A 26,955-nucleotide genomic window follows, 5' to 3' on the forward strand; every position below is an offset into this window, starting at 1 on the left:
TTGAACGGTGTCCGATCCATCGGCAGAGAGCTGTTCCGATGCAGTTAGGCCCAAAGGCCGTCCACAAAGCTGTCCGATCAAAAAGTCGATCCCGTTGACCGAAACGATACGCAGAGAAGTGGGAAACGCATATGAAACAATACCGTCAATGGTAGAGAGGATTGCGTGTCGAAGAGAACCCGAAGAACGTTTCGAACCGGAGCGCAGCAATACACATCCGAACCTGATGGCCGAAAAAAACAATCTAACAATGGAGTCGATGACCATGTGCACTATCCCCAAAAGGAGGAGTCACCTTACATTGTGAATAGGGAAAACTTCTTAGAAGAAAAAAAACTTGCAAACATCCGGACCCAACACTAGATGGCAGGAGTATGCAAAGCATGCATATCTACAGCACCCATGCTTCGAACACACTGTTCTGCATCATGGGCATTATTCCATATGCATATGTATGTAATATTTATACTAATACTTGAGCAGGCAAACCTTTCCAAATTGTATTCAACCTGGAGAATGCCGAGAGTGATTGATTGTGCAGTGATTAGTTACTCCCAAGTGTAGCAGGTTTAGCAAAGCACACCAATATGTAAGTATATGGAATATTCAATGCTGGAGATAGAGCACTTAATCGATAAAGCTGCGAAGAGAAGAAGTTAAAAGCAGGATAGACTAAAGTAAACCTACAAAGGTATGAGACTGGAACCATGAAGGGAACAATCACCTCTATCCACCATGGATTCTGGTCCTTGGTCAACCTCATTCATGTTCACATCGGCGCCACATCTGTGCCGGCCACCATCTTGGGATCCGGCAGTTGCTGAACTCAGGCTGCATGAAGCAGACTTCTGACAAGTGATGCTGCACATATAAGATACAACCATGTTAGGAGCTTAAACACATATCAGCCAAAGCAATCCTTTGCACATAGAGACAATTTCCTAGTCCGACCCTGGTTATGTTTATTTTTATGGCATGCATATTACCTGGGAGGGTATCCTGGCACTAAAGAAGGAGGGCACTGCCCTGCTGGTGACTATTAAAAGAGTCAGGTTTTGAGCTTTTTACAAAATTCTATGATTGAGCTGACGGCTCTGATGTGCAGGGGAGTTTGTTCCAGGTTTTGGAGCCATGAACGAGATAGCGCGCCCACAGATATGCAAATAACATGGGCCAGCAGTCTGACCAAGCAGCGGCTTCCGGTTGGTATATGGAAGATATGCAGCTGTTCAGGTATGCAGGGCCTAGATTGTGCAGGGCTTTGTAAATGTGTGTTAGTAGCTTGAAGAGTGTGTTTTTGTGAACTGGGAGCCGGTGGAGGGCTTGGGATGTGTGGAGATATGATTGCGGAGAGGGAGATTAAGTGTGAGTCTGACTGTGGTGTTTTGTGTGACCTGAAGTCTCTTGGCGAGCCGTGTGGTGAAGCGGACTGTAACAAGTGGATTATTAATTAGGGCTGATGACTACCCACCTCAAAGAATAATCACAACCCTTGCCAGGGTGAACCCCTAAAGTCACCAAATTAGCCTAAGCTCAACCCTCTAACAGCTATTGCACAGAGCAGACAGATTTAAATGCAACACAATTAAAAAATCGCAAACCGAATTAGTAAAAAAAAAAAAAAAAAAAAAAAAAAAAAGAGTACAATTTAATTAACAAAATGACAAAAACCGAATAAGTAGAGCCAAAAAGAACAAAGTGCCAATGACAAACAATGGTCGTGGCAGGCTGATCAATGAACAAATTGAAGATGACTGCGATGAAGCGCAGGTCGGCTACAACAACCAGGTTTGTCCCTGTCAAAGATTTTCTCTTCTGACTTTAGTCTTTTAAGTGCCAATCCACCTCAGGAGTACACTTCTATGACCAAGGGGGTTCAATTAGCAACTTACAGGGTATTAGGCAGAGGCCAAATAGCAGGGTCTAGTGCAGGTCCAGTTGCCACTGGTCAGCTGGGTAGTTGCAGGTAAGAGGCTCTTTTAGCTTGTTGTGTGTCTGTAACTTTAACAGGAGGTCAAGCTTATGAGCCTTGGAGTCTCTACTTCTTTGTCCGAAGTTCAAGAGAACAAGTCCAGTCCTTTGGGCCTCTTTGCGGGTCTCAGCAGGTCCACACCACTTCTAATCTTTCTCAGGTCCAGGACTGTTCTGAAGTAAGTGCCTGGAGGTGCCTCATTTATGCCAGGCACGAGCTAGTGGGTGAGAATTACACCTGGGTGCACCCTAACCCATCATGGGGTAACATTTCCCTGGGCCAACCCTATCCACTTTGGACATTTTCAAGATGGCAAAATTCCCCGGCAACACTAAACTTGGGCTCTGAGGGTTGGGGAGTGTACTGTTTTTGGACAAAATATCTGAAAAAATATTGTGATACAAAAATATGGTGCCAAGAATATTGGAATTTCAGAAATATAGTCAAGAGGAATATCATAGGTAGAAATATCATTTTAGTATTCTTTAAATTTCGTGGAAAAAAATATCGATGGAGAAAATATTGCATGTAATATGTGTCAATTTGTATATAATTTATTGTAGTGTGCTATATTGTATATCTTATTTTGTTTTATATGTGTTCTTAGTAAGCTAATTTATTAGTTATGAAATTGTTGAAATTTGTATTTTTAGTTGTATTAATGTATAAAAATAGTGGTTTCATACTTTTTAATAGCAGGATATTGGGTTTTTAGGAGATGGGGTTAGGGAGATTTTCCAAAAGTGTCCATTTCAATGATATGTAAATTAATACTTTACAATGTTTCAATTCATTTTTTTTACTTTAATGTCTTTAATAAACTTAAATTGATGATTAATTAAATTGTATGATAAAGGTATTACGTGTAAAATATTTGTAATTAAAAAGAGTTAATAGTAACTAAAAATGTAAAATAATTAGAAACTATTTTTATATAGAAGTTAAAAAAATTCTGGGTTTTGTTTTATTTATAGAATTATGTTAAATCCAGGTTGTTATTTTTAAGACATTTCAACTTATTAGTAAATAAAATACATATTTATGGTATTGGATTTAAATCATTTTATTAACTATAATTAATTTGTAAAAATAATTAAAAAACAAAAATATTTAAAATATATATTTTTAAGATTTTAAAATATTAGAAAACATTTTATATTAACATTTTAACTAATAATTTATATTTCTTTTGTTTCAAAATGTTAATTTTGTTTTAAAATTATATTTTTTAGTTTTTAAAATAAAAAATTGCTTTATATTATTTTTTTAATTCTATGAATGTTAATTTTGGATTATGACGTTATTTCTTTTTGTATGGTATAAAGTTTTAGAATGGTAGTACATGTTTTCATATTTATATTAATTATTTGCAATAAAAATGTTTTTTATATTTTGATGTATAAATATGTATATGTAGGTCTAGTTTTGGATAGTGTGTTTTTTAGATTAAGTGTTACTGTATTTTGTACTTAAGAAATTGTGTGTGACTATGGAGTATTGATTTTGTATATAAAATGTTTAATTTGTATTAGCCTTCTTCAAAATGTTTTAGATTGAAGTGCATGTAGTAATTTTGTTTAAAGAAATATTTTATTGGTTTCATCAAAAACAACTGACATCAAAGGGTACCAAATTAAGTGCTACATTCCATCATGTCACAGTAAAAATTCACTTCACACACTGGAATCAAAAGAACATAATGTTTACAATAAGTCCAGTATGTTGCTACTCAGGTCCATCGGTGTTCCAGCCCCCCCCCCCACCCCAATCCTAACTTCCCATTTCACTCAGTTTTTTTAAAGGAGTTAGAACAATCATGATACACCTCATCAGGGTCCGAAGACCTTTTGTCACCTGTCCTGGAGGGAGACCAGATCTCCTCTGGATGGATAAACGTGTCCAATAACCCCCCAGTCTTAAATATCTTCCTGAGCTTTCTCATCATGCCTATACCTCTTTGAACAAACCTCCTCTGCAGCGGCCCATTCAACCACATCAGCCATACACTGCTTTTAACTAGACCCAATTTGAGCCATTCAAGCAATTACTACCTGCCTCTTGGCTAGTAGTAACATCAAATACAGGAATTTAAAAGCCATTTTCTGACCTTTCGGTCTAGGGACATTTCCCACTAAGCAAACAAGTGGGTCCGTGTCCACTGGATTTCCACACCACAGTCCTCACACGGTCCAACACTTTCCCCCAATAATCATAAACCTCAAGACAGGTTGGACCATGCAAGAGTAGAAAGGAGGATGACGGGGCAGGACATCTAGGACAACTCAGCTGTACTAGGAACTATTTTATGTATTAAAACTGGTGTGAAATACGTACGAAGAAGAAAGTGGCAGTGCAAGAGCTTGAAGTGGGCCTTGTTCGACACTGTTGTCACCAGCGTACTTGATTGTCGCTAACCGATATCATCCATCGGGAACCCCCAGTTACTCACATGAAGTCAAGTTCACTGAGGTACCCAACAAAATAAAGACCATGAGATCCCAGAAGATCAAGTCACAAGCAAACAGGGCCTTAACTAGGACACGTTTAATGATTTGCTCCCATTGCTAAACAGTAAATCTAATTAAGTTGGGGACACGCGCCACATCCCTGCCTACCGCCATCAAGCGCTGGGACAGGGTAGTACATCCTCCGTAATCTCCCAGTAGTGTCTTCTCCAAGGTTAGCTCTTCAACCAACCAATGCGCCGTATGTTCTATTTGAAAAACAACAACCAACCTGCCAGTGCTGATATATTTTTTCATCATTGTTTTAAAAGGGGCACAAAAAAGCTATTCAATGTGACCCAGAAACCTCTAGTTCATTGTTTTTTATTTCGTTCAATAGAAAACTTTTTCTTTATTTTTTCTATACCATAAATTTAGAAAAACTTTTAAATCATTACAAACACCACGACCTTAATTTAGAATACGACATCAGCAATTTACAAACGTATAATATTAAGGGGCCGATTCCGATCTAGGTCGGAAAGCTCTCCGACCAAGCCGGATCCGGAGTGTTTTCCGACCGAGCCGGAGTCCTGCAGTCCGACCGAGCGAGTACGATGTGGCCGCATGCTGCACCGGCTGTCCGACGCGTTCATTGTACTGGCTTGGTCGTAAATCGCATCCATTGCACGGCACGGTTTACATACGGACGAGACGTACGGAGCAGTTCGGACCCAGAAACGACTCGGTCGGTGAATTTCACGTTGCTCGCATCGTACTTGCTCGCTTGTACAACTGTACGAGTCGGTCGGAAAACACGTGTAAGGCTCGTACTTTTTCCGGCCGGATCGCGTTCGGTGCCCTTCCTAGCGAGATCGGAATCGGCACCTAAATGACATTCAACATATAATCAAAGACAAATGAAAAACACTTAAGACAAAACATTCACAAGACAAACAAACCCAGAAAGGTATGAATTTCTTTACAATTTTTTAACCTTCGATTTTGGGCAAGCCTCAAACTGTGTACTATTTTCTAAAAACCACAAACTGTTTCACACTTAATTCATATCAATCCAATTGCTTTTAGAAACAGTAAGAAAAAGTTAGCGATAGATCTTTAACAATGTTTGAAAGAAACCACGGTCGACGCGTTTCGAACCCCGCTTTCAAATCTTGGGGTTCTCTTTAGGACCACTAAAAGCTATAAAAAGTAGGAAAGAGGATAGAGTTAAGCTCTTAGTCTCTCTACGTTGTACAGAAAGCTTACAATTAAACACCCTAATTGTGTGCCAGTTTCAAAAAAAAGATTTTGATTGAAATTATCTATTTATTCCAAGATCAGACGATTTCATCTATTCTACAGCGAATCAGAAACGTAGTTCCATAAAACACTAGGAGAAGAAAAACAAAAACAAAAAAAGGGGGAGAAAAATCAGTCCTCTGCGTCTATTACATTAAGTCACTTTATGGTTGTTCAAGGATGCTGGACTTACTTGTGTGATGTCCATTCCTTCCATACTTCTTTTTTATGTTTTGGGGCTGTAGACTTTGAAAGAACCAGGAGACCATTGGTTATAGAAACCAATCTGCTTTTGTAGTGGTTTAATTACAGTAGACAATACTATCAGCAGATACATACCTAGAAATATCTTTTCATGGCAGATGTACGCTGCCGTGAAGATTCAGCAAGCAAATCTGCATAAAAGAATAACAGGATGGATCAGAGATCTACATAAACTATGACGTTCTAATGTGTGCTTTATGCACATCCTTTATTGATTATTGTGGCCCGTACTGTATTTTTCTGTTGTCTTTCCACTATAAACTTGAGTTATTTATGTGGCTCTGTTGTGCCAGCTTCGTGATCGCTGGTTCGAATGGCTATTTGCGAACAAACAAGTTTTTTGCTGTCCATGCTCTATTGGATTTTGAGGACTTATATTAAAACCCCAAATATGTCCGGTTGTATGAAAAGTTAACTAAACCATTGGTCCGCTGATACGGATAAACTCGCTGTCTCAATGTCAAAGTTAACTGCCATTGCATTATAATATGACTTCGGGTCCATGTGGTTGCATTTGTTTGCCTGCATTTTTTGAACGTCAGGTTTAAATACCTATTCCCAACCTTTTCCACTACTCAACTGTCTACCTATTGCGACAAGCTTCACCCTTCATACCTTAATCAACGCGATTCCCACTGTGGCGGCGTCCTTTCTCTCCTCTTTCGTCTTTGCTCGTTTGTTCGTATCCTCTGTCTTCACTCACTGCAGCAATTAACTTCCTGGGAAGGTCACGTGACCCACGTGTTGTAACGTAACTCTGAGGATCATGGAACTTGAGGGGTTTTTTTTTAGAAGAGGGTCATCAACTGACGATTCTCTTATACAATTATAAGAGATCTGATGGTTTTAACTGTGGAGACTGCAAAACAGATTTCAGATCAACAATTGGCAGAGATTGCAAACCAGTCATTAACGGATTCTAAACCCTTACTGTCTAAAGTTGAAAAAGAAATATCTGAATTTAAGGATTTTAATATCAATCAAAAAGATATTAAATTTGAAAAGGATAAAAGGAATTTTTCACTAGAAAACACGTATCCTTATTTGCAAATTAACTTTTACTCCCGTCCCGAATCACGGAGATTTCTTCCAGACTACCAAGGAAGGTCAAGAAACAAATTCATTTCGTTTTCAGATACATCTTCATCCTCTGGAGGTGAAACGGATAATAGTGAAGGACGTTTCAACACTAACTGCCGTGGAAATAACCAACAACAACAAGTTGTGCCTTTTTTAGACAGAGGCCAACAGAGGCCACGTGGAAAAAAACAGGTATACCAACCAACCTTGGGAAATGACAACCAGGCGACAGTACTACAAAACCTAGCTCCGTCTCCCATTTACAACTTGTCTAATCATGTTCTAACAGAAGTAGTGGAGAGTATTTTAAGGAAATGCTTGTCTTTCGTTCCAACAACAAACACAGATTTTGTTAAGATGAAATCTGAGGTTATTGAGTTCTGCAGAAACATTCGTTTAAAAACATACTTTTCTGGAAATACAATTCCTATAACACTGAGGTCACTGGACTTAGAAACAAGTCAACATTCTGTTCACCTTCTAGTAAAACACCAAAAGAAGTGATCACGATTGAAAGGACGGTACTCTTTGCTATTACTAATATGGAAAAGAAAAAAAGTACGTGAAACACAACATATCCAAAACACAAAAAGAGGCGATGAACAATTTAAAAAATGATCCCTCAATAATAATCAAACAAACCGACAAAGGTGGCTCCATTGTGGTGTGGAGCACCCCGGACTACATTGCAGAGGTCAAAAAACAATTGAGTAATGAAGAATGTTACCGCAAAATCTATAAAGATCCAACGGCGGAAATACAAAACAAACTTTTGGCAATCATCAAAGATGGACATGATCAAGGTATAGTAGGACAAAAGAAATTAAGAGTTTCTGAGTAAGAAACACCCAAGAATTCCATTACTGTATATCCTTCCGAAAGTGCATAAAAATGAAACCCATCCACCAGGGAGACCAATTGTGTCAGGGTGTGAATCAGTATTGTAGCAAATATCAAAGTATGTCGACTTCTTGCTGAAACCGTTCATGGAAGAGGTACCGTCATACCTCTGTGATACAACTGAATTTATAAACATAATTGAATGTATGGAGTTTGAGATAGGAGCTCATACACTAGTTACACTCGACGTGGTGTCTTTGTACACTCAGATACCACAGGAGCATGGACTGTCAGCAATTGAAACCTTTTTGGCAAAAAGATCAAAACCGGTCAGAGTCCCTACAGAATTTATTATGCGATTGGCCAGTTTCGCCGTTCGAAAAAAGTACCTCAAATTTGGTAGTGATTTTTACTTTCAGACTAAAGGGACAGCGATGGGTTGTCCCTTGGCTCCTGAGCTGGCTGTGTTGTATACGGCTACATTCGAAGAGAGATACATCTACAATAACAATCCCTTTGTTTAATACATTTCGAATTGGGTCTGCTACACTGATATTTTCTTGGTATGGACTGGAAACAGGGCATTTGCTCAATTTTCACAGATGGCTCAATGCAAGAACAGCTGACATCAAATTCAGTCTGAATCATTCCCCTCAAAGAATCACATTCTTGGATGTTGAGGTCTAGGTTTCTAATGGAAGGTTGGTTACCACTCTACATAAAAAACCGACAGATAGGAACAAGGCGCTCCATTACACAAGCCACCATCCACGAAGCGTACGCGACAACTTACCCTACGGTAAATTTTTAAGTATTAAACTAAATTGTTCCTTTAAAGATGAATACACCATTCATGCAAATGATCTGGTTGACAGATTGAAAGACCGAGGATACCCAAGAAAGCTGTTAAAAAATGCCATGAAAAGAGCGTGGTGGACACCACGAGACATGCTCTTAGAAAAGAAAGCAAAGCCATTGTTAGATCGCACAGTTTGTGTTTCCACATTTTGTCCCAACACTAATCTCCTGAAAAGAATAATTCACCAAAATTGGCACTTGATCCAAAATTTGGACCCGTCATTCACAACTACTCCCTCGCTTGCATCAAAGCAGTATAGCAAACCAAGTAGTTTGTGCTTCATTGACAATCACACCAAGTTTAAGCTATTAGTATTGTAAATGACATGCCTTTCATTTATGTTTTAGAAACCAAAACAAAAATAAAAGGCATTGTCATCTGCAAGGTCAATAGCTCGAACTCGTGTAAATGCGAGACCTATTGCATTGCAAATGCTTATTTTTAAAGCAGCTCTTGTTCCTTAAAGGAACAGGTACTAGATTAAAGAAATACATTTTCCATTTGAGAAAATGGAGGGGAGCAGGCAGCCCAGTTAAATCGTTTTGTGCATTTGGCCCTTAGTTGCCGTTTAGCTGGTCACAATCTCAAACTGTGAAGTCCTGCACATTACCAGAGCTTTGATTTGCAATTGTTTATATCTTTCAACATAGTGAATCATCGTGGTCTATTCTTGCAAAAGAATTACACCAATTAATGTGAATAGATAGGATGTGGGACCTATTTCCCCATACCTATTCAACGTAGAAATAGTTGTGTAGCGTAAGGGTATTTGAGTAATAGCAACTCTGTGGTTATGGTTCCACCCAAGAAACATTTTTATTGTTCATAAGCGGTGCCCAGTTTTACACTTTTGCAGATATTTTGCCACACCACCTATGCTTCATTTCAGAAGCTTTCCTGCAGATTGTTTAAGAGGGAGACGAGCACATAGAGATTTCCTAAAGTTAGTTTTCCTATTCAAGTTCCAAGGAAGGAATTACAGAAAGATAACCCTACAACCTCTGAACAGGATGCCACAACATTTGGCATGGCGACAACGTCCACAAGGCTTCTTTGTCCATATTGTGACTTCGTGCAAATCCATGCTGTCGTTTCTACGACATTTAAAGATAAAAAATCTGTAGACGTCTGGATGTTGTGTCGTTACTGTGATGGCCAATGTGTACTTCCATAGACCAAGAAATCCGATTTGCTGAAAGGGGCTAATTCTAGAGCTGCTGTTTGAGCCGTTATAGGTTAAAAATGCTTCATGAACCTGCCCTTAAACAAAACCAGCCTTAGGAAAAGTATAGCATGAAATGCGCGCCCTGTGGTCACGCAGGGACAGGAGATGTGCACGCGTACGGAGTGCACATCTCCTGTCCGCCTTCAGAGGAGACACCATGCGCGCGCACATCGACTGTCCGTGCACGCACATGGTTTGTCTCCCTTCGCGAAGGAAAGCGACGACAATAGTCTCGCAAGGCGATGCAGCGCATGCGCTGCGTTTGCTAGCGAGACCTAAAAAGCTCTTTGCCTGAACAACTCTGTTTACCACCTGTCACAGGACACCACAAATGGGGCACTTGTACTTATTGTGACCAAACTATAGAAGGTTCATTGTTCTCCCATAAAAATGTCAACTGGAAACACGACACATTCACCAACTGTAAAACAAAAATGTTTGTGTATGGTATATTGTGCCATGTCCCAAATTGTATATTGGGAAAACCAATCAAGAGATACACCACAGGACTACGCAACTTAAATCCAAAATCCAAGAAAAAAGTGTAGTCAGCACCGCTACTAAATCATTGGACTAACAATAATCATGTGGAAAAAGATCTTTCCCGGACAATAATATCTAAGATAGACCAAGACCTGCGTGGAGGTGACCTGGATCGTAAGCTAGTACAAAGAAAAGCTATGTTGATAGTTTAATTTAACACAGCAGTAGATGGACTTAATGAGCTTTCAGAAATATATAAACTATAGAGACGGTTCGATTTTAAAGCAACAACTCTCATTTAATTTGACAGTGTGGCCAGATCTTGGACTATTCAATTTGTATTGTCTGGACTTTACCTCTGTGAATAGAGGTTATGACATTTCGAGCGGCTTATCATTTTTCGAGAAAAAAAAAACAGCCGTAACTTTGATATGCACTAGTTGCCTTTACATTGTTTGAGGAGAAACTCTAAGAATGGTAGAAGGAATGGACCAGGTAATATCAGGTAGAACAATATGCTGTTTATATCAAAAGATACTCCCTGAATGGCCTAGATTGCGGTTTTATAATAAGTTTTCGCCGCGTAAACTAAAATTAGGTCGGAGTTTGTATAACATCGGGTGACTTTGTTAAAAAGAACTTGTTCTGAAGCGCCGTTTCAGAGATATAAGAGAATCAGAGCCACGGTTTAAGAATTTTCTCATATAATTCGATATGAGAATCGTCAGTTGATGACCCCCTTCTCAAAAAACCCCTCAAGTTCCATGATCCTTAGAGTTACTTTACAACACGTGGGTCACGTGACCTTCTCAGGAAGTTAATTGCTGCAGTGAGTGAAGACAGAGGATACCAACAAACGAGCAAAGACGAAAGATCAGAGAAAGGATGCGGTCACAGTGGGAATCGCGTTGATTAAGGTATGAAAGGTGAAACTTGTCGGAATAGGTCGACAAGTTGAGTAGTGGAAAAGGTTGGGAATAGGTATTTAAACATGACGTTGTTCAAAAAGTGCAGGCGATCAAATGCAACCACATGGACACCAAGTCATATTATAATGCCATGGCAGTTAACTTTGACACTGAGACAGCAGGCTTATCTTTATCAGCGGACCAATAGTTCAGTTCACTTTTCATACAACCGGACATATTCGGAGTTTTCATATAAGTTTCATAATCCAATCGAGCAGGGACAGCAAAAAACCAGTTGGTTGGCAAACATCCCTCCCCATCGTCCAGTGCCAACTACTGGGACCACGTGAGAGCATCTTCCTTCTGAAGGATGTCAGACTGCAAAGTGCGATGCATCCCACACAACAGACCAATACAGCAACCTCGGAGAACTACCTTTATGACCTCCCATACAGTCACTCGAGAGGTGAGGTGCACCCGTTAAGTTAAAAAAGTATTTTAATGCCCTGAACAGTGTCTCCCTCCCCTTGGGGTCCTGCAAGATCTCAGGGGACAATATCCACATTCCCAGAGTTCGTCTAACCCCACAACATGTAAATTCAAAGTATACCGGGTCATGGTTCAACAAACAGCGAGCGAAACGTGACACCTCCAGAGCATCAGAGCCCACTGAGGCTGGCTTAAGAATGAAGTCAAGCCGACTAAAGGGTCCATGTGTCGGTGAATAGCAAATATATTCCTTGGATTGGAGGTGCTAGGCTCACCAAACATCACAGAAACCTCAATGTATTAGGGCCTCACCCCTGTCGTTTTAGGTTTAGTACCCTGTCTCGATGGGTGTCTGTCAAGAACCCTGTCCATCACATAATTAAAATCCCACACCCAAAGTACTCTAGTATCAATCATAGGCATGATAACATCCTGCACCTTCCGGTAGAAGGTCTCATCTTAAACGCTGGGGCCATACATATTAACCAGGATTACCTCCTCACCCGCAAGCCTACTCTGAACCAATATGTATCTACTCTCTACATTCGCCTCCATACACGTCAGCGATACAGGGACCCCAGGTGCCATCCATATAAGCACCCCAAGAGAGAAGGCGGAATAGTTAGCACAGTATGACTTGCCCACCCTTTCGTTCCTAATTTGGCCGCTTCACCATCAGTAAGGTGGGTCTGCTGCAAAACAGCAATGTCTACTTTGCTTTTGTTAAGGAAGGCGTGCACTCAATATAGCTTCTTATAAGAACCCAGCCCACGCACATTCCAGGTGAGAAGCGTATACATTCCTATGGAATACATGGCGCAGCAGTGCCTACTGGACAATTTCTAGGGACCCCCTAAGAGATAATGGAAAGAGGTGCAACATGGAACTCCTAACAGAACCCAAATCAAACAGAACCTTTCCCTCCCCTCTCCCCAACCATGCATGTACTAACAAACTGTGCATGCAGGTCTACAGTGTGCGATGCATTTGGACATACAGCATCATTACTCTAACATAAGCAAAACTGAGGTGGTTCTGTTTGGAAATCTTTTTCCAACCTGGTCTCCAGCTTGGTGGCCAGACACCCTTGGCCCACACCAGTAGTTAAAGCCAAGAATCTTGGGGTCATTATAGACGAGAAACTTAATTTTAAGTCCCAGGTCTCTGTGTCTTCTTCGTATTTTACCATTAGAACCTTACACAAAACTCTCCCATTTATTCCCCAAAACACCGGAAAGGCGGTGATGACCTCCCTGGTTTTATCAAAATTGGATTATTGTAATGGTCTATATATCAACCTTCAATCCAACCTACTTAGAAGGCTGCAGGCAGTACAAAACGCTGCCGCTAGACTAGTCCTGGATGTTCCCAAATATCAGTCCATTAGGACAGGTATCCGGGATCTGCATTGGCTGCCAGTTGGTCAGCGTGTTAAATTTAAGGCTGTCTGCATTGCACACAAGGCACTGCACAGAGAAGGCCCACAATTTCTCTGGGACCTTTTTAGTTGGTATTCCCCAAATAGACCTCTACTTTCGGCTAATGCCAACTTGATGCCCACTGCCAGAATTAAAATGACGAACTGGGGTGGGAGGAGTTTCTGCAATAATAGCATCAAGGAATGGAACTCCCTTCCATTACATCTTAGGAAGATTCCCTCCCTTCTTGAGTTTAGAAAATAACTCAAGACATGGCTTTTTTTTTTAGAAACTAGTTGTCCTGACACAGTTTGGAGAACCGGAAGCGCCAGGACACCCATGGGTATAAGTGTGCAATAACATAACATACAACTGCAACCGACCCCACCCCAACCCAGGACACCTCTACCCCTCTTTCACTTCAGCAATCACATTTCCACATCCTGCCAAGTTGACAGCCTTGTGCCCCCCAATAATCCCCTACTAGCCACATTATAACCGGCCCAGCACAATCCCACCCTTCCCCCGATAAAGCCCACGCCAAAGTAAAGAGAACCCAAGGAAGGAAACATATCAGCAGAGGGGATGCCACTCCCTTGCCAAAGAAGAACATAGTCTCTCAGTTCATTTACTTACTTTAGGCTATGAGAATTAGGGATAACTGGTCTGCACTGCACTTCCAGCATCAAACAAGACCCTTGACAGATCCCCAGCACCCCTAGTTACAAATATTCAACAAAATCCAGGTTCATTTTGACCCCTCAGAATGGAATAGTGTCTTGCGCAATGTCAATGTCTTGGGACTGTCTCCGGCATCCCACTCTCCGGCACAGCCCCGCTCACCAGTGTCTCAGGTACCTGCAGCACATCGGGTCCAGCAGCGGCCATCGCACCATCCTCATGAACCTCAATGTGACCAGTACCTCCTGTTAGGGACCTGGATACGCCCCGCAGGCGACGTGGCTCCCGTCGTCCTCCCCCGCTCAGAATGCAGCAGGGATCTGTCTCGCTAAGCCAGTGGGCCAGGCGGATATCTGTCGTGTCCAGCCAGGACTAGACATCTTCCAGGCATTCGAAAAAGTGGGATTTCCCCAAGGCAATAACACCGAGTTTGCCAGGGTATAAAAGCAAATAACTGAGATACATAGATCGTAGTTGTCTTTTTACCTGGAGGAGGGACTTGCACCTTTTGTGGATCGTCTGGGTATAATCAAAATAAATGGCTATGTTACAATTTTCAAATTGTGGGATGGGAACCTCCCTTGCAGCTTTCAAGATCGCATCTCTGTCCCTATAGTTCAGGATCTGAGCAATAAACATTCTGGGAGGTTTAGAATGGAGTGGGAATAGTAAAGGTCACCCCTTTAGTGTTCAACATCTTCTCCCAATATGATTACATTTGAGTGGGAATTATAAATGTCACCTCTTGTCAAGGTTTTATTCCAAACTCCCAGGATCGGTGCGTTGCTCAAATGGGTCCACCTCTCAATCACTCCACCCTCTGATGCTGTAAGAGCGCAGAGGGTAAGAATGATTAAGCGAGGGAAGGAAAGGATGGGGACAGCGGGGAGGGAGATCTACAAGTGAAAACAAAACACCATTACCAACTTATTCTATCTTCAGCGTTTCTAAACTAATAACCCAAAACAATATTCTATGCAGTATGTACCTGTAAAGGAAAATATAACTGGCTGTCTTGAAATCAGGCTCGTGCTGTGAAGATCACATATGCAGGCTCCATTGCATGCAACTTAACCAAGAGAAAAACACCCACGGTAAACATCTAGATACTGCACTGCCAATACACACACACGTGCACCCACGCTTACATCCTCTGTACCCACCACTATCACTGTAGTACTTGCATCACAGAGGGGGTTGAGCCTCTCTCACACCAAGCCCCTGCTAAAAGAGAAAGGAAGAACACCAGAGCACATACGGTATATGCAGGGTAATACCAAACGTAAATAAACTTATGCATTCATGGCACTATCCTCATGCCAAGCGTTTCCTGTTTGAGGTCAGCGTTGTTGGTTGAGGTAACACTTCTCGCAAGCCCTCCACTGCTGTTTCAACACAGCGTAAGCGTTTCACTTATCACACCAGTAGGGCTCGGGGAACAACCTTTACAACGCAACTTTTACAACGCACTACCATTACAACGAAACTGTTACAACGCAAATGCATTGACAACGCATGCCATTACAACGCAAGTCTTTACATCGACTTGCACTAGATGGCGTGCTAACATTAAAAATAGTGTAGTTTACTATCCAAACACCTTCCCTACTGTTACGTGGACTGGAGTTAGAATAGTAAATTACACTTTTTTAATGTTAGCACGCCATCTAGTGCAAGTCGATGTAAAGACTTGCGTTGTAAAGACTTGCGTTGTTACTGCATTTGCGTTGTAAAAATTTTGTTGTAACAACATGCGTTGTAAAAGCATGCGTTGTAACATCATACATCCGTAGGGCTCGTATGAATATGAAAGTTCAGCACACACATACATCGAACATGTAGGAGCAATCGCGTTCCCTTCCAGCGCGAGAACCCAGATTAAACGTGTGCCCAAATTGTCTGTTACACACTAGAATCACAATCAATGTCTTGCACTTCTCCCCCAGTGTTTGTTACTTCGCGTGGCGAAGGGTTACTCAAACGCGCCCCCTTTAAGCGTGGTGACACCGTCACCCTTACCGCCCTTTCTGCCGCTTTACTAGGCGTCCGGATGCAAAGGCGCAGATAATAGTCTCAGCAAACGCTCCGGGGAAACTGAATTCGCAGCACCGACGGCTGCCTCCGCCCCTCCTAAATGGCTTCCGGGTAGGCGCGTCATCGGCCTGCGTGCGCGCCTACCCGGAAGCGATGCTTGGGAATTGTAGTTTCCATGCGGCGGAAGAGCCCGTGATTCCGTTGCGCCTCACGCTCTCATGCTCCTGCTTCGGAGAGCATGACAGTACATCCCCCTTCCTACAGGGGCCGACGTAGACTCGGCTTATCAGGGAACTGCCTATGGAAGGCACGCACCAATCGGGGAGCGTGAACACCTCTCGCTGGTTCCCAGGAGTTTTCCTCCATGTCGTATCCTTTCCAAGAAATCAGATACCATAAGGAAGAACCCCGCATTTTAGAGTTCAGTATCCTTGAAACCTCATATTCAGGCTCTCCGTCCACCAACACAGGAGGGGGAGCTTTCTTCACAGGAGTGTAGGAAGGCTTCAGTAAGGATACATGGAACACCGGATGCAGTCTCATCGATTTCGGCAAGTCTAAACGGACTGTGACAGGATTGATGTTCTTGACCACCTTGTAGGGCTCTAAATAGCGTGGGTTAAAAACGCTATATCTGCGAAATCTAATGTTCCTTGTGGACAACCAGACAACGTCACCTGCCTTATAACGGGGACTTTCCCTACGATGTACATCGGCATGTCTTTTATATGTGGTTTTTGCTTTCTGAAGGTTCAGCTGTGTCCTCTTTATAACGTATTGTATCAGTTTCACTCGGTTTCGTACTTCAGGTAAGTGTTATTCCATCCCCGGGTGCACCAAGGGCAGGAACCTAGGATGGAACCCGTAGTTACTATAGTAAGGAATGTGACCTGTAGATTGATGGGTCGCGCTGTTGTATGCTGCTTCTGCCACCCACAACAGATCTACCCACTCATCCGTGTTTTCTTTTACATAGCACCTCAAGTACTGTTTTAAAGTTTGATTCAGACGCTCGGTCTGCCCATCCGTTTGTGGATGGAAACTTGTGGATTTTGCCGATTCGAAGTGTAAAGCTGTACACCACCCTTTCCAAAAGTGCGCCGTGAATTGAGACCCTCTATCCGTTACGATACCTGAGGGTACTCCATGTAATCGCACAATGTGCCTCAAGAGGATTGTGACCAATTGCCCCGATGATGGTAGCGGTTTACAGGCTATGAAGTGTCCCATTTTTGTGAGACAGTCCACCACCACCAAAATGACCGTATGACCTTGATCTTTAGGTAACCCTACTATAAAATCCAGGGAGATGGTATTCCATGGAGTTGAAGGGGTGGCTAACGGTTGTAATAACCCTTGTGTTTTCCGATGATCGGATTTTGCTTTGGCACAGACTTCACATTTTTGTACGAACAGTTCCACATCGAACTTAACTGAAGGCCACCAAAAGTACCTCAATATCCTGTCCAATGTTTTGGTGATGCCGTTGTGACCTGCACTGGGAATCACATGGCACCAATGTAACACTCTTTCTTGTAGCCTTTTTAGGGGGACTAACATCTGTCGGTTCCTGATCGGCACCCCTTGTCGTAGTTTCCACTGAGGATGTTCTGCCATCCTCGTCCTCCAAGTGGGTGTTGTGCAGGCCCGAGCTACCGAGCGTAGAAACTGCTCTGAATGCACTACGCCTATGACTTGCTCAGGGGCCAATATGGAATAGGTTTGTTTCTTTTGCTGCCAATTCCCTGTTTCCTGTCTGGTAAGAGCATCCGCTTTTCCATTTTCTGCGCCTGGTCTGTAGGTGACGATATAATCAAACTCAGAAAAAAACAACATCCAGCGCATTTGTCGAGGGGGCAATAACCGGGCAGACCTCATGAACTGTAGATTCCTATGATCTGTATATACTGTGATTTTATGCTTGGCCCCCATCAAATGATGTCTCCATGTGGAGAAGGCGTCCTTAATTGCCAACAACTCTTTTTCTGCTATGGTGTATCTAGCTTCTGCCTCAGCGAGTTTGCGAGACATGTAAGCTACCGGATGAAGCTGCCCTGTCTGTGCATCCCTTTGGGACAGTATCGACCCCACTGACATATCTGACGCATCTGCTTCTACCACAAACGGTTTCTCAGGATCTGGGTGAGCCAAAACCGGTGCTGAGGTACAGGCTTCTTTCAGCCGTGAAAAGGAGGATTCGGTTTCTGCCGTCCATTTGAATGGAACGTTTTCTCTGAGTAACTTCGTTATCGGTGTAACCACCTTCGAGAACTGAGGTATAAATCGCCTGTAAAAGTTGGCGAAGCCCAAAAAGCATTGCACTTCACTTACGTTGCTGGGTTGGGGGCCAGTCTTTTACTGCTAGTATTTTACGATCAGACATTTCCAATACCTGAGGCGAAATGATTACTCCCAAGAATTCCACCCTCTGCACATGAAATTCGCATTTACTCAGCTTGCAGAATAATCCATTGGTATGCAGAGCCTGCAGGACTAAACACACATGCTGGTAATGCTGGTCCTCTGTATCCGAATAAATCAAAATGTCATCAATATAAACTACAGTGAAAACGCCCAGATACTCTCTCAACACCTCATTCAAAAAGAACTGAAACGCCGCGGGGGCTTTGCACAGCCCAAAGGGCATCACTGTATATTCGAACAACCCAAAAAGGGTGCGAAACGCGTTTTTCCACTCATCCCCTTTCCTTACTCTAACTAGGTGATAAGCACCTCTTAAATCAAGTCGAATGTATATTTGCGCTGTTTTCACCTGATCCAATAGAACAGGGATGAGGGGCAAGGGATACCTGTTTTTGATGGTAACGTGATTTAAGGCTCTAAAATCAATGCACGCGCGTTTTTCCCCGTTAGCTTTCAGAATTAAAAATAAGGGAGAGGCTGCAGGAGATTTAGAAGGTCTTATAAAACCATTTGCCAAGTACTGGTTCAAATAGGTTTTCAGATGCTCATTTTCCGTGTCCGTGAGAGCATATATCCTGCTACACGGCACCACCGCCCCTGGGACTAAGTCGATTTGACAGTCAGATGACCTGTGAGGGGGTAACACATTGGCTTGTTGTTCATTGAACACGTCCCTATACTGTTCATATTGTGCAGGTAAAGTAATATCCTGCTCTGCAGTGGTAGCAACATGCAGAAGTGAGGCTACAGCAGTTACAGGGTTTTCACACGGTTCTGGACTGCCATGCTTCTTGCACTCCAAGCTGGTAAACCGAATGGTCCTGGCCGCCCAATCTATGGAAGGATTGTGCTTAACCAACCAAGGTAATCCTAAAATGATTCCGTACTGAGGTGCTCGTATGATGTTGAAGACCAGGGGCTCTACGTGTGAAGGCGCACAGCGCACTGACAAGGCACCGGTGTAAAAACTAACAGGTCCCGTGCGTAATTCCCTCCCATCTATGGCTAGAACAGTTTCAGGCACCTCTTTTCTAATTAAAGCTAACTGTAAGGCGTCTGCCAAGGTCTCGTCCATAAACACCCCAGTGGCCCCCGAGTCAATCATGGCTCCCAGGTCTCTCCACACATTATTCACCTGGATCCTGATTGGGATTCTAAAATGCGATGCTGTACCCGCTAGTGGAGCCTGAGTGGAAGAGATCACTAAACTGCTCAGAAGGCCCCCTTCTATTACCCTTGAGCGTTCTAGTTTTCTGACTTGGAGGATACGGGAACACTCACGCCCCCAAACCCGGGTTTGTTCTTGGGTTTCATGAGACAATCCCTTACGAAGTGAACCTTCTTGCCACAGTACAAGCATAGTCCATTCTTGTGTCTTTGGTCACGTTCCTCCTGCGACAAAGGAGCCCTTACCATTCCTATTTCCATAGGTTCGGGCCCTCCGCCCATACCGGGTTTGGAGAATCTGGGTCTATCGTATCGGGAAAACACTATCGATTTTTTTCCTATCACTCTTACGATCATTCATCCTGCTATCTAATCTCAACGCCAAGTTAATCAAATCAGTGCATGTGTCTGGTTGGGGATCTACCTGAGCGATCACGTCCTTGAGCTCCTCTCGTAACCCCTGGTGGAATAATGCTGCTCTCTTCTTCTCTGGCCACCCTGTTTCCGAAACCAATCTCTGAAAAGTACTCAAATACATAACCAGTTCCTTGTTACCTTGCCTTAGTTCCAACAACTCCCTGTCAGCTAAAAAGCTATGGGTACGTTTATCAAAGATCTTCTCGAACTCTTTTCGGAAACCGTCCCAGTCGTACAACAACGGATCATCAGTACGAACCAAAGGAACTGCCCATAAGGCGGCGTCTCCCGCCAAATACGAAATAAGAAAAGCCACCTTTGCCTGATTAGTAGGGAAGGCCCTAGGTTTACAGGTAAAGTGCAATAACACCTGTGTCATGAAAACCTGTACTTTACTTTCATTCCCTGTAAACCTTTCTGGAGCCGCTTAAGGTATCGGGGTGGGTAACTCCACCAAAAGCGGTGCTGATACCCCTGAAAAGGAACCTGAAGCCCACGTAGCCCCGCCACCTTTACTCCAGCTTACATCAAACGGGTTCCTTTGTAATCTATCAACATGTTCATGTAACGCTGCAGTTTCTGCCCTAGAAGCAGCTAACTCCTGCTGGACCATTACCAAAGCCACCATAACATCCTCTAAAGTGGCCATCATCAACCGTTCACCGATCAGGAGAGAATAAATTCTTGGGCTGCGAATCCTGTCAAGGTTTTATTCCAAACTCCCAGGATCGGTGCGTTGCTCAAATGGGTCCACCTCTCAATCGCTCCACCCTCTGATGCTGTAACAGCGCAGAGGGTAAGAATGATTAAGCGAGGGAAGGAAAGGATGGGGACAGCGGGGAGGGAGACCTACAAGTGAAAACAAAACACCATTACCAACTACATATGCAGGCTCCATTGCATGTAACTTAACCAAGAGAAAAACACCCACGGTAAACATCTAGATACTGCACTGCCAATACACACACACACACGCGCGCGCACACACACGCTTACATCCTCTGTACCCACCACTATCACTGTAGTACTTGCATCACAGAGGGGGTTGAGCCTCAGCGCTAAAAGAGAAAGCAAGAACACCAGAGCACATAAGGTATATGCAGGGTAATACCAAACATAAATAAACTTATGCATTCATGGCATTATCCTCATGCCAAGCGTTTCCTGTTTGAGGTCAGCGTTGTTGGTTGAGGTAACACTTCTCGCAAGCCCTCCACTGCTGTTTCAACACAGCGTAAGCGTTTCACTTATCACACCAGTAAGGCTCATATGAATATGAAAGTTCAGCACACACATACATAGAACATGTAGGAGAAATCACGTTCCCTTCCAGCGTGAGAACTCAGATTAAACGTGTGCCCAAATTGTCTGTTACACACTAGAATCACAATCAATGTCTTGCACTTCTCCCCCAGTGTTTGTTCCTCCGCGTGGCGAAGGGTAACTCAAACGTGCCCCCTTTAAGCGTGGTGACACCGTCACCCTTTCTGCCGCTTTACTAGGCGTCCGGATGCAAAGGCGCAGATCATTGTCTCGGCGAACGCTCCTGGAAAACTGAATTCGCAGCACCGACGGCTGCCTCCACCCCTCCTAAATGGCTTCCGGGTAGGCACGTCATCGGCCTGCGTGCGCGCCTACCCGGAAGCGATGCTTGGGAATTGTAGTTTCCATGCAGGCGGTAAAGCCCGTGATTCCGTCGCGCCTCACGCGCTCATGCTCCTGCTTCGGAGAGCATGACACCTCTTTAGTGTCCAACACCTTCCCCAAATTGATGTGGATTGGAATGGAAATAATAAATGTCACCCCTTTAGTGTACAACACCTTTCCCCAATATGGTCAGATTGGAGTGAGAATAGTAAATTTCAACCTTTTAGTGTCTAACACTTTTCAAACAAGCATTGGCATAGCCAATAGGTCTCGCCTTTGGGACCTTGTAAGTGTTTAGTTAGTGCTATTGGCTTTACCAATGTATTTAAGCTATGTTGTAGAGCAGTGCGGCTGCTGTGCAGTATGTTGAGAAGTTATAATAAAAAAGTGTTATAAGAATCTCTTGTACCTTACATATAACCAATAAAACATTATGCACACTGAACGGCCCTATTAAACCAGATTTTTGGGGAGGTGTGGGACCAAATAAAAAGATGGAAAACATTCTAAATCTGGCATGTCAACAACTGATCCTTTATGCTATGCCCTATTTCCAGATTGAAATCTCGGAACAGGAGGCAGTTACCATACCTTGTAACTACCTCACCATTGGGCAATATTATTTACTAGGTGTGGTAAATATTCCACCCTACTCTGCACAACTTGTGATCGGCACCTTACAGGACAAAAAAAACCTGCTGTAGCATATTTTTATATTTGTCTCTTGATAACATATAACAGCAATTATAAATTGAATCTCTTTAGATACAATTGAGCAGGTTGTAGAGACAATAGGAACTGCCAAGGTTTGTCTGATTCTTAATTTGATTGTGCTGAAGTCATTTATCTATTCCTTAAATACTTTTGTGTACTCTGCTGCCCCCACTGCACACTTTGTGACTCACAGGGTCATTCTAGGCAGCACTTGCATTATACAAAAGGAATGGTTGCCTCAACAAAGGTCAATTAGGAGCTGCACTTTAAACTCATATTCTATGTTTGAAAGAGGCACATAACTAAATGTCAGAACAATGGCATGAATGTGAGCACATTAAACGTAAAAGACAACAGACTACATCATGTCACTTCAAACACGATCAAATAGAAGAAGAAAAAGTAAGCCTACGACATTAAAAACTCTCGCCGCTTTGCTTGGATCTCGTAGAACTTTGTGATTAATGATGATTTACACGAATGGCCTTTTAAAAGCTGGCAGACCAACAACAAAATTTGAAAACAGAATGTTTATAGGAGTTCTGTCTGACCTGTGATAAAATATTTAAAATATAGAATATATTTTAGCCTAACACGAGAACGAGAGTGTGAAAACGGCAACCTCACACAATAGAGAGTAAAATCGGTAAAGTTTGTCTGCAGATACTTTGAAGGAGGCAGTCCGTTCCCTGCGAGGCTCGTGTCCTGTACATGTGGCACAGCCCCAAAGACAATACTGTACCAAGCTGGATGAAGGGCACCCCGTGCTGTGTCAAGGAGAAGCGTTTCGATGCCCGCCATAAGGATAACCTAGTGAAATCCTGCTGTCTTTCTATGGCCCCCTGGGTGAGCAGGAGGCGGGGCGCAGGAATCTTCTTGTGCTTTGGGAAATGCTGTTTTCATTGCTCAAGGCTTCTGGACATGAGGTTGAACGACTGTTGCCCATTTGCAAAAGACAGACATACATTATATTCACTAAATATCTGTTTATTGCTTTAGCCCCATCACTTTCTGACTGGCTTTCCTTTCTGTGTGCTGGATTTATCAACATACATCCGTGCCTGTCCCGTGCTAATAAAAGGTGCGACTCTTTTAGTCGAAGCCAATAACTTTAATAACATCGCACCTCCCTCTCTGTTCAGAATATGAATCAGAATGATGCAATTTTAGAGTATGTGCATGATCGCAGCGTCTGCCAGTTTTCCCAGGTAAGCTCGCGCCTCCGTCGCCTGCGGAAAGCTGTTGTGCCTACCCTGTGTCTTAGGTTGTGCGCGTGATCACAGCGTCTGCCTGTGCTAGCCCTGGTTGTGTGGGGGTATGATATCCCTGGTTTCCTGAACCTGCTGCCTTCACCTCACGGCTGCCAGGACTTGGCACTGAGCTCCCCAGTGCTGACAGTCCCCGCCAATGTGCTGGAGACCAGAGGGGCATCGCCCTCTGCGAGGAGGAAGCGTTGCGATGGCCAACCATCGAGCCCGGCCATGAAGAAACAATAAGCACACACCTAATAAATAAACAAGGGGCGCCCGTGAGGAAAGATTAAGGACAGGGAAAATGAAGTTAAGTAATGAAGTTAAGTAAACAAAACACGAACGCCTCCCTCCAATGCAGAGCAACAAAAAACAAGCACGATGCGGACCCGAAAGTGAAAGAGGATCTCTTGTCTTTAGGGGGCCATGTGTTTAAACACATGGCCCCCATAAAGATAAGAATCCTTTTACGACGCAAGGAAGGCAGACAAGCCCGTCCAAATGGGACGGCTCAAAAAGCCAAAGGTAAACGTCACTACCAGCTTTTTTCCAATGGCTGGCCACCGTTTAGTATAAACGGTGACGCCGGCCAATGGAAAAGAGGGGCGGGGCTTAATGCCCTTTACAGAAAATACCCAAAATCATTAAATCTCGTCAGCGAGACTGCGCATGTGCACAGCCCATGCCAGGCGAGACCTAAAAATGGATTACGTTGGAGTGTGATTCTCTAATTTTATAATTTTAGTCTAAATCATTTTGTTTCAATTGTATTTCTATGCAGTAGAAATAGTTTGTGTTATTTTATAAGTATTGTTGGTGTTTGGAAATATGATAGAAAATAGCTATTTGTATGTGTGTAGGCAATAATATCATTAATTACATTTTTATTGAATAAAGACGTGACACATTTTTAGCATTTTATCTGTTTTTGAAGTGTATTTAATGCATAATTTTACATATATATAGTAACTTAAAAACAGACATTTTTATAAAGTTAATTAATTTTTATCCACTAATTTTTTTTAAAGTAAGGAAAATGCTACTTACCAGTATGCATCTGTTCTTGGCATGTAGAGCTGCAGATCCACACTATGCATAGATCGCCATCTGATGTTGGGCCCGGATGTTTGCACTTGTTTTTGTCTTGGAAAAGTCAACGGAAGTCACGAGATAGGTGACTCCTCCTTTGGATGATAGTGCGCATGGGCATCGGCTCCATCTTCAGATTGTTTTTCGCCAGCAGGGAAATGTGAGAAACAGATAAGATGCCCATGTATGCTGTATCTAAATAAGATAGTACTGGAACAGATAAAGGTAGCCGGAGAGGTGGGTGGGCGTGTGTGGATCTGCAGCTCTACATGCCAAGAACAGATGCATATTGGTAAGTAGCATTTTCCGTTCAAGGCATATGAGCTGCAGATCACACACTATGCATAGATTGTATAGCAGTACCCATCCCTAGCGGCGACCACCAGTATCTGTTGCAGTAGTATGAAATAGTGTTTTGAGTACAGCCTGGCCCACACTAGCTTGCTGTTTAGATTGCACATCTACACAATAGTGCTTTGTGAATGTGTGCGGTGTAGACCATGTAGCTGCTTTGCAGAAGTCATCTAGGGGAATGTTCCCTAAAAATGCAACTGAAGCCCCTATCTTTCGTGTAGAGTGGGCTTTAGGAGGAACAGATAATGTACGTTTTGCTTTGTGATGTGGTTGTGAGAATGACATGAAAAGTTGTTTGGTCTTGCGAAAATGTTTTGTTCTTTCAATATAATAAAGCAGTGCTCTTTTAACATCGAGTGTGAAGAGCTCTTTCTGCGACTGTCTGTGGTTGTGAGAAAAACACTGGCAGTTCTACAGACTGGTTGAGATGGAAGGGAGAAATAACTTTAGGAAGGAATTTTGGATTAGTTCTGAGAACCACTTTGTTATGATGTAGTTGTAAAAATGGTTCTTGGATAGTAAGTGCCAGTAGCTCACTGACTCTTCTAAGGGAAGTAATGGCCACTAGGAAAGCGACTTTCCATGTTAGAAATTGTAGCTCACATTTGTGCAGAGGTTCGAATGGAGGGCCCATTAGTCTGGTGAGAACAATGTTCAAATTCCACACAGGCGATGGTGGAACTCTGGGAGGAATTATTCTTTTGAGGCCTTCCATAAACGCTTTGATGGCAGCTACTCTGAATAGTGACAGGTGTTGTCTATTTTGTAAATAGGCTGCCATGGCAGCGAGGTGTAATCTAATAGATGTGTATGCTAAGTTACACCTGTGGAGATGCAGTAGATAACCTATGGTGTGTTGAATAGACACATCTAAAGGATTGATGTTGTTGTGACAATATATCACAAATCTTTTCCACTAGCTGCATAGCAGGATCTTGTGGTGGGGCATCTAGCCTCTCTGATAACATTCATCCATCAGGGGGAAGGTTAAGGTAACCAAAATCTAGGACCTCAGTCACCAGATCGCTAGGTTGAGCTGTGCTGGGCCCGGGTGTCTGATCTCTCCATGGTTGGGTTAGGAGACGTGGGGAGAGGTGTCGTTTTTGGTGCGGGTCTACAGATAGTGTCAGTAATGTGGTGTACCACGGTTGTCTGGCCCATGTTGGAGCAACTAGGATGAGAGTCAGTGAATGTTGCTGTAGTTTGCGCACCACCAGTGGAATGAGTGGGAGAGGCGGAAAAGCGTATGCAAATCTGTTTGACCAGTTCATCCATATCGCATTGCCTTTGGACAATGGGTGTGGATATCTGGCGGCGAAGCTTGGACATTTGGTGTTTTCGTGTGTGGCGAAGAGATCTATCTCTGATTGCCCCCACATGTGGAAAAACGGTTGAAGAATTTGTGGATGAAGTTCCCACTCGTGAATCTGTTGCGTTTGACGACTTAACAGATCGGCTATATTGTTCTGGACTCCTGGGACATGTTGGGCTAGGAGCAAAATGTTCTGAGGAATAGCCCATCTGCATATGCTTTGCGCTAGTTGCGAAAGTTGTAGGGAGTGTGTCCCGTCTTGCTTCTGTATGTAGTACATGGCTGTCATGTTGTCGGTGCGGACTAGGACAGCCTTGCCTAATATGTGTTTTTGGAATGACTTTAAAGCCAGGAATATGGCTAGTAATTCCAGGCGATTGATGTGGAGTATCTTTTGGCGAGGAGTCGACCTGCTCTGCATGCGTCTGCTGTTAGCACAATCTGTGGAGCTGCCTCGATGAACGGTCGCCCTTTGAAAAGGTTCTTGGTGTTCCACTATTGCAGAGAGTGATGAGTGCGACCGTCCACCAACCCCAGATCTGTCAGCTGACCCTGAGCCTGGTTCCGCGGACGTGCTAAGCA

At 43.1% G+C, this 26,955-nt stretch overlaps 1 protein-coding gene across 3 annotated transcripts in view; it reads right to left on the reverse strand.

The window, feature by feature from the left end:
* LOC146839398 (equilibrative nucleobase transporter 1-like) overlaps window positions 1–26,955 on the reverse strand; it is a 470,932-nt gene that overhangs the window by 127,491 nt on the left and 316,486 nt on the right. For all 3 annotated transcript variants that reach the window (XM_085651434.1, XM_085651432.1, XM_085651433.1), the window contains exon 8: window positions 725–861. In XM_085651434.1, coding sequence (XP_085507560.1) covers window positions 725–861 — 137 coding nt within the window. The remainder of the gene's footprint in view (window positions 1–724; window positions 862–26,955) is intronic.

The sequence above is a fragment of the Triturus cristatus genome, chromosome 4_1 (genome assembly GCF_964204655.1).
Source record: "Triturus cristatus chromosome 4_1, aTriCri1.1, whole genome shotgun sequence".
Lineage (NCBI taxonomy): Eukaryota > Metazoa > Chordata > Amphibia > Caudata > Salamandridae > Triturus > Triturus cristatus.